Raw genomic sequence first — 12539 nt, forward strand, 5'->3', positions numbered from 1 at the left:
AACTTGATCTTTTGGTTACCACTGTGGCCAGAAATCTCTCTGAACTTTACTGGCATGTCTAATTAGTAATTTAACAGCTGAACAAAATAGATGTCACTTCCTTGTCCCTCAGAATGTTTTCTGGGCAGTTGTGAAAATGTAAACATTGCACAATCTTCTTGTTAGGAGCTCAACAGCTAGGAAAAGACCTCAACAGCACACTGTAGCTAGAGAGATACCATTAATATCCAGGTTATACAGTTTTCATAAATCACCGGATTAGCAGCAAGTCCTTCAGCTGCCACTTTAAAAAGTAACTTGCATTTCTGACAACTTAGTTATATTTTCCCACCTAACTATATTAGTTTATTTAATAAAAGATGCTATCTCTTCTTAGAAATCTTACTAAGTTTACAACCTTAGGTCATCATAGTAGCAAAAGACACAACTACCTCTTTAAATAAGGACATTTTTACCATCACTGTCATCAAAACCAAGAGAGAAAAAACACTGTCAAACAGGACAGCTCTTTTTAGACTAGAATAATAGCAATGTAAGTGTCCAGTCCTCACTACTTACATCATCCACCATAATTTATGAAAGAGATATTATGTGCTAATAATCAAATAATATAGGCTTTAAGTCTTTCCATTATTTTTAAAAAATTTAAATCTGAGATCCATTTTACATTGATTGTCAAGTAAACATGTTAGCCAGACACATTATAAGTACTTAGGAAATTCATTCTGTGCCTGAAGAGAAAGCTATGAGTTTTGTGGGAGGATACGCTCTCCTTACAAAACAAAGTGGCTGAAAGTATGCTCCGATAAATTCATCTATGAAAGTTCAGCTAGCTCTGCACAACAATACTGATAACAGTATGTGATCACTGTAACTTTCACTTACACAAAAAAGTAAAAAACAGTTCCAATACTGAGCATATTGTGATGAGCATAGGTACACAGTTAAATAATATTTGATTAAAGAGTATACACATCTGACACAAGTTCCCCTCTCTGCTCTTACATGAAAGGAAATAAAAGTTTATTTTATAGCATCTAAGACAAGTTCTGCCACAGACAATAACTTCCTGTGGCCTCAGATTTCAATAACATATTCTACAAAAATAGTGTATGACTACCATTTGTTCAAGTTATTTCTTCTTGAATAGCACAGTTAACTAATTGAAGCAGAAAACTAAGAATCCCATCTCAACCTAAGCCAGACTTTTCTCACATTGTGTAAGGGTACCCTCCTCTGAAGAGTCATAGTCTGTTTGTACTGTAATTTTACCTATCAAATGGAAAACATGACATATACTACCTTTCAAAAATATATGCTCTGCAGATGAAAGCCCTACCTAAGTAAATGGTAATTCAGCCAATATATTGTTTTATATACTCTACTATGGGCATACTCACAATTTTACAAACAAATACCAATACAGAAATTGCATATTATTGAAAGACACTGTAACAAACAGAAAAATGAAATAACAAAGTCCTTATAATTAAGAGGTATGTCTGATTCCTATTAGAGGGCTGTTATCATTCTGACTGCCTCATTTCCCCTATTTCAATTCCTACCAGTATATTAGAGATACTGCTCTTACATGTGCAGTATCATTTGTTAAAGTTACTAATTAAAAACGTCTAGGACTAACCTTAGTCTCTGTGTGTAATAGTCTTCATCTCCATCATCTCTCCATCTCTTTATTTTGCGTTTCCCTACTGTATGCTCTTCTTCCTCCTCAGAGCTTGGAAAGAAGTCGGCATCGTCTTCAGTTTCTTTAAAACCTCTTTTCACCAGATACTTTCCTTTTCCTGACAAAGTCCTAAGTTCATAATCAGAATCATTCTCAGCATGAGAACATGCCTGCTGTTCCTCCTCTTCTATTGCTTCTGGATCAAAGAGCTCCTCATCGGGTACATACTCAGACTCTCCACTATCATCATTTCGTTCATGCCTCAGCTTCTCCTTGGCCTCAAGGTATTTCTTTTCTTTTGGAATCCTTGCCTTTGACTGAATCTGAAGGGCACGCTTCTGAAGTTTGTTCAGGTGTTCTTTTAAGCGCTTATCTGTTTTTGATAGAGTTCTGGCTTTACTCCTTTTCTCCTTCGTGATGGATGTGGGAGTTGCGTGCTGAACATTTTTGGCTTGTGCTCTCTTCTTTGCTCCTTTAAGAAGTGATAACTTCTTCCTTTCAGATGACAGCTTAGCTTGATCTGCTAAATACTTCTCAAAATCAGATGTTTCATTTAGCATTAACTGTCGTGGCTTCCTCTTTGGCTTCTGAGGTATTTTAGTTCCAAAAGGAGTCATCTGGCCAGTACGAATAAGCTCTTCCCACTCTGTTTCCTGAACTGGCATAAGCATACTGCCAAGATGCAGTGGACCTGATGATGGCCCAGGTTCTATAACAAAAATTGGAACATCCAGCATCCCATTAACACCTTCTGAATAATTCAAACACAGCAACAAATTTATTTTCAAGCTTCAAATGCATGCAGTTCAGTTTTTATATACAATATAAAACTCAAAAATAACATCACACAGAATACGAAAAGAGAAATTAGCAAAAGGGGATTACTACTCCTCCCCGCCTACCCCACATTTGCTGCTCCCCCTCCCCTTGCCAAATTCTCAAACCACTGGAATTACTGAACTCCATTTCTTCTGTCTGGGACTCCATTCACATTTTAGCTACATTTCATCATCATACCAGGTGTCTGAGTTTTACTGCATGAACCTGCGTAAAAACAAAAAGCCTCAATATGCTTTTCTACTAAGAAAAGTTTACAGGGGTTTTGACCTCCATGTTTTGCGGAGCTAGGAGAAAACAAGAGCTCCACGAGATCTGGAGTTCCACTCCAGCCACATGTCTGGAACTACTGGCAGCACGATGAGGTTGCACCTCTGCAAATAACATAGCCTAAGGGGGAGGCACAGAGGTTAACAGGGTCCAAACCTGGCCCTTGGAATACTGCAGACCAGTGATGGTGGGCAGGATATGGTCAAGCTGGAGTTACAAAACCCAAGCTGAGTTTACAGATGGCAGCAAGAGAGAACACATACTGAAGTACATTTCAGCAGGAAACAGTGAGACAACAAATACTCTACTTATATGAAGCCTTTCCTTTAAGGAAAAAAGAAAAAAAAGTGCAGCCTGACAAAGAGAAGCACTTCCCCTCTCCATTTCTAGTGATATTTCCCAACAATAAGAGAAAACAATTTTGTTAATGCTGATTGATGGCATTCAGCATGATTGAATTACATTTTATATGATGTTAGTCATCTTTATCAAATTAGCTGTGAAAATTGTTAAGATTTCCAATTTATTAAGCCCAATACTCTAATGTGCATCAGCCCTCCCTACTGAGCTGAACATGGATTAACTTCCATTTTTTAAAACTCCCCATGTGAATATGACAAGATCTGCAATTCTGCAGGTGCAGAATTAAGTGTTTTTAAATCCCTCTTTGAAAACAAACCACTGAAATTTATTTCCTTATCGGCAAAGATCTTGCCAATTAGCTTCAAACTACAAAGGGCATTACATCAAAGTACGACAGAATACAGTGATTTCAACTTTCCCCCATACCTTCATCCTCCTCGATTTCAACATCATTAATTTCATCAAGAATCCCTGTTCCACCCAGAATTGCTTGGAGTCGCTTTTGCTTTGCTTTGATCTTCTTTAACTGTTGCTCCTTGAATGACAAGCGGGTACATCATTTAATTTTTAATCTGATTTACAAACTTGCTATCCTTTTAAACAATTCAAGTTATTATGTTTGCAGTATTTTCCACCAGAAAGTCAAATTCAAATGTTGACAGTATCCCTTTTGGGGGAAAAAAAAAAAAAAGATCATGAAAAAGGGTCACCACAGTACTTACAGGGCACTGCCCACAGAATGCACAAATTTGGTGCGTATGATCACCCTTAGATATGTACACGGTAAGGTCAGATTGCTCAAACACACAAATTTGAATTTCACATGCACATTAGGCATTTTGATGTCCATCTTGTGAGGCCATTTTATGAATGCGTGGATTCCAGTGAAGGAAGCCCATTAAGTGGGCTACTGGGATGTACAGAGAACACCAAAAAGATGTTCTTAATTTGCAAGATTTGGCTACTATTTAATAAGTTACTAAAACCAGCTATAAAATTTAGTAAGATTTACTATCGTAAAAGTTTTGAAATGCTTTGTTAGAAAGAAACTGATACTGTAAATCAGTCATCTTAATAAAAAAAAGTGAAATGCTTTTGAATAGTAAAAGTGAAAAAAATTCAACATTACAGCTGCTGTACACAAGCACAGCTCATTACTGCTATGGAAATGAATTCCACTTAGCGTTTCTGCTACACCTTTTATCCAACCCTAACACCATCAACTGCATATTTACCAGCAACATTTTGATTCTCTGGTGGTGTTCCAAACCCATAGAGGTTAAAGATCAAGTTTATCTCAAAATGAACATTTTTGCGGAAGAAAGATTTACTAGCCTGCTCATACCTTCATATAACACTTCTTAAACTACAAAGGGTAAATGTTCTTTTCTATGGTACAATATACATTTCCTGTATATGTGCTATTATCCTTGCTACCACAGTATTTATGTTACAAAACACTCCCTGTACGACAGCTCTAAGGAAATAGCTGTCTTGTAACAGTCATTGATTTCCATTTTCTCTCAATAACAGAAGATCTCAGCTTTCTTTCAACAGTTTTTTAAATATTGCAAAAGCAAGAGTACTTAAAGGAACTTCTGCATGGAAAAAATAGTCCAAGAAGTCCAGCTTCAAATACAGCACCTGACTTCAAACACACTGTATAATGCAACCAGACTCTTGAGGTTATTGGGAACACTCTTATAACTTACAGATTCTATAAAGAGATAAATTTTTACACTTAAGGACTGCTAGAGATGGCTAACAATGGACTCCCAATTAGGTCTGAATTTCATGTGCAACTAAAGCCTGAGTAAGTTACTTCAGGTAGCATGAACAAAAAAAATATAAAAGGTCCAATTACATGATCACTCTTCAGTGTAAGTCTGGTTTAATGCATCTTTATTCATTATTTCCAGCTACTTGTTCCCAGTACCATGCTGTAGGTCAGTACCTTCCCCCTCACTGTCTTAATTGGCCAAATTGGAAGCAAAAAGTTATCAGTGTTGCTGAAATGATCAAAATTAAGAAGAAGGAAAAAAAAAAAAAGAATGACTAGGTCGGCGGCAAATGGCCTAAGACTGGGAAGAAGTGTCTGGAGGCGAAGGACAGTAACTTTTTCAGTCAAGTTGATCATTAGAGAAAATATTAGAATGCATTTCCCTGAAACAATGAGCTGTTCTAAGAGCTCCATTCCTGACAATGAGAAGTTTCCCTTTCCTCAAATGTCCATTTTCCTATTCACAGCTGTGTATGCCCATTGCTTACCTTACACTGATGCCTACTAGATTCTTCTATAAGCTCCTTTAACTTATCACTTCGATAGAAAAAAGCTGGAGAAGTTTCTGCCAAATCAGTAAGTTAAAATGGCTCACAGAAGGGAATGATAAATATTCATACAAGAAGGACACAGCAATGACAGAGGATTAGGGAAAGGAAGGTAGGGATTGAAGACTGCGAGATCTGAGACTTAGATGAACTATGAAATCATGGCTTAACAATGCTTTGCTAATGTTCCAAATACTACCGGGAAGGATTTGATTAAATTAACACAAGGCAGTTTTTCAAGCAGGTCCTGGAACTTCAGTTGCAGAGCATGTTCTGAAGCTCAGAGTAAAACAAACAAACATAGCTGGCCCTCCCCCAAACGTCACATCTTTAAATTAGATATTAACATTTTTTGGTAGAAAATTGAACTATTAAAAAAGAGAAGGTACAGCAAGTTTAGGCTGACTCTGAACTAGATTATTAAGCACGAACTAGGTCACATAATCCAAATCTTAAACCAAAGTACAAGTTAAGCAATATCAGCAGGAAATTAACGTAATCTAATCACCTTGTTATATTTTTGCCGTTTTACAGAATCTAGCTTTCGGTTTACATCCTTGCTTGTGGCAGCTTGAGGTGAAAGTTGCTCGATAATTTTGTTTATTTGTTTCAGAGATACTGTACATGATCTGAAAAACAAAAAGATTGCAATGTACTATTCAGCTCTAGTAAAGAAAAAGCGTTTAAAATTATTTAAAATAATTTTCCAAATTATGCAAAAAGAGTCTTTACACCACCTGCAAAGCAGTCTCTTCAACTGTTAGGGGGAAGATCATTTGGCCATATCTATCTCTTCAAACATCTGCTCATTTTAAAAACGTACAGTTTACAATCCTTTCCTCAGCTTGGCTCTCTGCAAATCTACTCCTATTTTCTTTAATCTGGATTCTACCACTCTGCTGTTGAGATGTATTCTAACCAGCTCCCCAGGTATCATTTGCTGCTCCTTGATTTGTCCATTCTCTTTCAACATTTTTGAACCATCTCATCCTCTCTCTCAGGCTTCTTTTTTGCTCTTTAAAGTACACCATTCTCTTGAAAGTCTTACCTTTTCAGCTGTTGTCTCCTTGGTCCTACAGTCCCTTACCATATATTGCTACTGTCCTCTTTCACAATGCTTTATTTAACCTCAATCGTTTTTACTTCTCTTCAACTTTAATTTGTGTGGATGTCATCTCGTCATGTACCTTTCACTATGAACTCAGTGCAAGCTACTCAAAAAAACCCACACTTCTCACCTGGTTTTACCCCCAGGCATTCATTCACAGCATTCTAGGACTCTGATCAACTCCATGACGCTCTGCTCTGCTCTCAGATCTTTACTTTTGCTGGTCCCTCCGCTCAACAAATCAACTAAATCTTTGCCTATTTTCTCCAAAATCATCTTTCAGACTTGCATATGGCATCCCAGACAGAAGAGGTTCAACGGGTCTGCTCAAACCATTTGCATGTCCACATGTAAAGCCCTTATTAAGATAGTAAGTGGACGGTAAAAATAGAGAGGTAAGAAAAAGGTAACAGGATGTTTTTAAAATGAAAACAGGTAAAATATCAACTAATTCACAATGCTGTGCACCTCTCTTTGTATAACTACATAATCTAATTACAATGGTTACACTGCTCCATTCTTCCTCTCAGCAGCTATCTACTCCTTCTTACCTCCTTGCAGTTACATAGCATCTGAAATGAGGCTCCAGTTTTGCAAACTTACTTAATCTCACATCTCCCCATGCAAACTGGAAAATTAATCAAGTGCATAAAAATAACTATAAGAAGAGAGCTATGCAGGAGCTGACATAGATACTGAAGGCATACAGTATTCTTGCGCACTAAAAAGCAACATAAAGGCAGTACAGTGAAACAGAAGCACAAGTAGAATTATTTACCTGTATTAGTTCACAGAGTAATTCTAAAATGAAATTAGAAGCAGAAAGGAGGACCTAAGATCAAAACTCAAAGACTTGTGACTGCTATCCCTTGAAGTCTTCTACTGACAACATTTCCAGTTAAGCATTTGATTTTTTGAAGTACTTTGTACACAAACTTGTGATTAGATTGTTTTGGTTGTAGTACAGTGATGATATGGAGCCATCCAAGTCACATAAAGCACATAACCAGAAGCAGATAACCACATGAAGCCTACAGAACGGGAAAAATAGCACTTTTTCTGAATATAACTTTGAATGATGGAGTACAACGCAGTTCTTAACTGCCCAGAAAATACACGTGAATCTTAGTAAGGTAGTAGACAAAGCAGAGAAAGAAGACATGCTCTATTCCTTATGTCTCTATTGTCCTGTTGCATGACTAAGAGTCAAATAATACCAATGCTTCACTGATCATTCATTTGGGGTTTTTTGTTGTTGTTTTTTTTGTTTTAAGGTGGGTGGCTCAGGACAGGAAACACGATCTAGTGCTTGCAAAACATCTTTTCCTCCTCCAACTTTTAAAAACCTGAGACACTAAACATCATTAGATACCAGTAACAGAAAGGAACAGTAAAACTTACCTTAAGTCATCGAGCACTGACTGATATTCTTTCTCTGCATCAGCTATTTTTGTTGCTTTATTAGCTTCATTAATTGCATGATCTACTTGCTGAAGGACTCCTTGCTCCAATACATCCTGATCATAGACATCAACTCCTAAACCTTTGAGCTCTGCAGCCTGAGCACTATATGAAATAGACTGAATCTGCTGCCTGTTGATTTGTAAGAGGGGTTGTCCTCTTCTGGGCACCTCCAAAGGAGCAGCCATAGAAGTGGATGGCTGATTAGGAGAGTTGGGAACACCAAGACTATTACCCCAGTCATTGCTACAAAAGCCATTTTCTTGTTCAACTCCTAAATCTTCAGTACGATGCAGGGAATTATTGCCTGCAGTGGTAATGAGGTCTTGTTCTTGGATACTGCCTGGCAGGTGGCTGTTGTCTGTTGGCATCCTCTGCTCAAACATAAGAAAGAATGGTAAAAATCAAGTCATCATAAGAATGCTCATGTACACAAAATTCCTCAGGGAGATTGTGCCCAGATAAAAGCAAGCAAAGCAAAGAGCAAGTTTCTTTGTGAGCAAATTCTTGTTTCTAAATACCTAGTAGCCTGTTCTTCCATACATCCTCCTTCTCCCAAAGGCTTCTCCAAACTGATTTCCACAATCAAAAGGAAAAAGTAGCAAAATACCTTGAAGACAACCATACAAAATATTCCCGGTATCAACACAAATAAAATAGCCAGTAACAATTGTTCTCCTTGCCAGACTGTGATCCGGATCATGCAGATATACAGTCGAGCTCCAAGAAAATACTGCTAGATGCAACACAATATATCTGAAAACTGGAAAAATACAAGCTCTAGATACAATGAAGCTCTGGCTTAGAAAACACTGATATTTACTGCTTACTGTAAAGAGCTCAATGTAAGTCTTCAGAGAAGTTGTGTGGTATGGCAACATGGCCAAGGTGAGTCTGGGATGCAGAAAAAGGGATGAGTCAGGCCTAAACAGGAAAGTGGTTTTGCTTCTGTATTCAGCACTGGTAAGAATATAGCTAGAAAACCATATCTAACTCAGATATTCACCCTCTTCCCTTTTGACAAAATAGGAAAACATGAGGTAGATAAGAGCTACTAGAGAAATTCAGAGATCTCCAGTGCTGCAGTGCAAAGGTCACAGAACTCACTTTAGCAGAAAGCTGAAGGAATCTTGACCAGTTAACAAAAAACAGGCAAGATGTTTGAAAACAGGACCAGACTACTTGCCAGCAAAAGCACAGCCAAGATCCGCCGGCTGTCGGCTGCAGCTTCATAAATTCAGCCTTGAAGTAGAACATAATTTCCTAACAACAAAGATGCTTTAACACAGAAATGACTTACCAAGGTAAGCACAGAGCTGGTTCTCCTTGGAGCCTTTAGGGTGAGGCTGCTTTTTAAAAGGATGTATTTTTGATCAGCTTTAGGAAAAAACTAATTTTATTAATTTGCAGGAAAACATTAATTAGGCCGGTAGGCTGCATTAACCTTTCCTAGCATGGCAGCCAGTGGATCCGAGTCCCAGTCCACCCCTTTCTTCCATCAGCTCCAAACACGCAGTGAGGTGGGCCCTGCATTCAGATAACAGACACCGTTAAACCCTCCTGCCCCGGCCCGTTTCCCGCTAGGGACCCGGGACCACATCTCCCTCCTGATGCCCACACTGATTTCCAGGTTAATATATTTCATCACACATGATAAGCCTGGAGCCGGCCGGGGCTGGGCGGGACAGTCCCGCCGGCCGAAGGGTTTCCCCCACCACCGCCAACGCCAGACGAAGGCGAGGCCCGCTCGGGACGGAAAGGCTAGAACTCCGGGGGCGCCGCTGGCTCCCGCGGGAAGGGGGGGGCCTAACCGGCCGCCCGGCCTCTGCCCGAGCCGGCCAGGCCGCGGCTCGCGGCCGCGGTGACAGGCGGCGGGGGCGGGCCGCGCTGCGCGGCGGGGCTGCTGGCGGAGCCGTTAGCGGGGCCCGCGCGCGGGGGCGGGGGCGGGGGAGCGGCACCAGCCGCCCGCCGCGGGGACTCACCTCGCTGGTCCGCAACCGGGACGCCACAACTTACAGCGCATGCGCGGCGCCCGCCACCGGCACGCACCGACTCACGGCCCGCCCACGTCTGGCGCCTCGCTGTTCCGTCAGTGCGCACGCGTGACTTCCTCAGCGCATCACGCGCGTTGGTGACGGGGCCGGCGGCGGAGGTGCGCATGCGTCGCCCGGCGGGCATGCTGGGGCATGCACTCGCCGCTCCGCGCCGTGGGTGGTTGGGCAGCTTGGGGGCCTGGCTGGGTCCGGTGTGAGTGGTGGAGCCTCGGCAGCCCTTCCTGTGTGCCTGGGGCCGTGGTTCAGCGTGGTTCCCCCGTGCCCTATGCTTTGTGGAGCCCTGCCCTGGGGTACCTGCTCCGATGCCCTGATAAGTGTGGTGTGTGGCTCAGGGCCAGGAGAGGGGCACAGGCCCCCTGCCAGCGAGGAGAGGTTCTCTGGGGTGCTGCAGTGCTGTGCTTTTCCCTGGGACAGCTGGCAGCCTCGGACCTTTCTCAAGGGCTGTCAGGCCTTCTTGTTACTGTGGTTTCACTAGGCAGTGCCTGGGCCCAGCTGCAGGCCTCCTGTTGTGGCAACCTGGCCTGCAGATCAGCTTAGGCAGGTTGGCCTGGAGGTGTCGCTTCTTGGCAGGTGTGCCTGCAAGGCTGGAGCTGCAGGAGAGCTGCTTATGGGGTTTGCTAGTTCCATTCTTCCCCGTCATGTGCTTTGAAATGAGGTTGCTGTGCTTTGACAAGCCCTTGCTTGCTTTCCATTCCTTCTTTCCCCTTCTTTCTACCTCTCCATTCTAATGGCAGAGAGTCCTCGACACACCGTCTCCTCCTTTGGACGGCAGAACTGAATTTTATTTGCTGAGAGCTTTGGGCCCACTCTGAGAGGATAAATCCGGATTAGATTTGCAGGTACTTTGCTAATAAAATACTGAGGCAGCTAGATTTGAACTCTTGGCTCCGAGGGAGAGTTTATGTGATTCGATTTGACCACAGAGTTGCTGTATTCTACAACTCCCTTTTAGCTGCCCTGTTCTGTGTAGTCTTATTGTCATCTTTTTGCAGTGAGTGTCTTGAAACAAGATGCAGATTTACAAAATGCATTACTGTTTTGTAAATTGTTCAGGGATAAAGACAAGGGATATAAAAATAAGTTACAGAATGATGATACCTTATCCTTCTCGCACTTCCTTTCAAAAAATGGTACAGACTAAGAGAGAAAGAAATCATATTCCAAGAATGCTGATAGATTTATGGTGCACCTTTGCTCGAAAGAAATCCCAGATCTAACTGATTAGTCAGCCTCCATGTAGAAGATGTGATCATAACTATGCAGAAATGCCACAGCTGTTTAACAGAAAAATAGCAAAGATCATGCTTGTGTATGACCAGACGTAATGTCATTTTGGTCATGCAAGTTTAAGGATGTAGGTTAGGGTGTATAGGGAGAAAAGATTTCTTTATTAAATTGGTAGTAGAGGTGGAAAAATTGCTATTTTCAGCAGCAAGTTTCAGACTAGTATGTGATTTGTGATTTTTTTTGTCTTCCTACGTATGCTCAGCAAAGGCAGTGTTTGGTAATCGTGCTTTGCATTCTGTCCTTACAGATCTAACAGGACAAGTTTACTAACAAACCTTTCAGAGTTTGATAGCATTTTACAGTTTGATAGTACTTTATCTCTCTGAGACTTCTGCTTCTTCCTGCTCTTCCAGTCCTAGTGAAGCAGTGAGGTGTGATTTGCCTAATTCACTCGCTGTTCTAGTTTAACGTTCACCTACCTGAATCTGGTTTATTGGTACTGTGGTATATCATTTCCTGAGCTGTGTTTATGTAGAAGTAGCTTGGGAGCAGGTGTGCTCTCAGAAACCTGTCTGCTGGGGATCCTGAGGCAGAAATCAGCAAGGAGTTTTCTAGGAGCCAGTACCAATATGGTGTGGCCAGCCTTAAACGGAACATAAAGATCCTGGCTTGATCTCAGTGGCTAGTTCCATAGGGAATCTTTTGGGCATTTCACAACTTCGCTCTCCATTACTTCCATTATCCTAAGATTTAGGGTTTGGGGTTTTTTTCATTGTCTGGCGCATCCTGGGCTCCCCTTACTCTTTGTAATGGACAGGTGGCTAAATTCAGGATGCAGCAGTCTCTCTAGGACAGTGGTTGTCTGACATTTTCTCAACCATGTCTCTACAGTGCATCAATGGAGCCCACATTGCTGTAGTAAAACTTTATTGGTAAATGAAATACCAGTGATTCAAGCATTTCAAGCATCATTGAAACTCTTTTACCCAGTTTGTTGTGTTTATAACACACCTACGGAGTCTCTACACGCTTGCTCTAAAAGTGAGAGTTCTGTTGTATTTTCTTATAAATCACCAGCACAGATAGTTGCATAAAATTTTATATCCTATTGACTTCTCTGTATTGCCAGCTTTCTGTGAGAAATTATACCATTTCCTTTAATGCCTACTGGTGTTAATACCCGCAGCTTGAATGAATAACTCTCAAA

The 12539-nt window shown here is 41.1% G+C and overlaps 1 protein-coding gene and 1 long non-coding RNA gene across 2 annotated transcripts in view; one reads left to right on the forward strand and one right to left on the reverse strand.

The window, feature by feature from the left end:
* ERCC6 (ERCC excision repair 6, chromatin remodeling factor) overlaps positions 1-10170 on the reverse strand; it is a 49679-nt gene extending 39509 nt beyond the window's left edge. The window contains exons 1-6 of the mRNA XM_026109965.2: positions 10034-10170; positions 9352-9578; positions 7992-8425; positions 5991-6111; positions 3581-3689; positions 1643-2393 (exon numbers count right to left, since the gene is read on the reverse strand). Coding sequence (XP_025965750.2) covers positions 1643-2393; positions 3581-3689; positions 5991-6111; positions 7992-8422 — 1412 coding nt within the window. The 5' untranslated portion in view covers positions 8423-8425; positions 9352-9578; positions 10034-10170. The remainder of the gene's footprint in view (positions 1-1642; positions 2394-3580; positions 3690-5990; positions 6112-7991; positions 8426-9351; positions 9579-10033) is intronic.
* Positions 10171-10699: 529 nt separating this feature from the next.
* LOC135328719 (uncharacterized) overlaps positions 10700-12539 on the forward strand; it is an 88489-nt gene continuing 86649 nt past the window's right edge. Inside the window, exon 1 of the long non-coding RNA XR_010389723.1 lies at positions 10700-10944. This is a non-coding gene — a long non-coding RNA (uncharacterized LOC135328719). The remainder of the gene's footprint in view (positions 10945-12539) is intronic.

The sequence above is a fragment of the Dromaius novaehollandiae genome, chromosome 6 (assembly GCF_036370855.1).
Source record: "Dromaius novaehollandiae isolate bDroNov1 chromosome 6, bDroNov1.hap1, whole genome shotgun sequence".
Lineage (NCBI taxonomy): Eukaryota > Metazoa > Chordata > Aves > Casuariiformes > Dromaiidae > Dromaius > Dromaius novaehollandiae.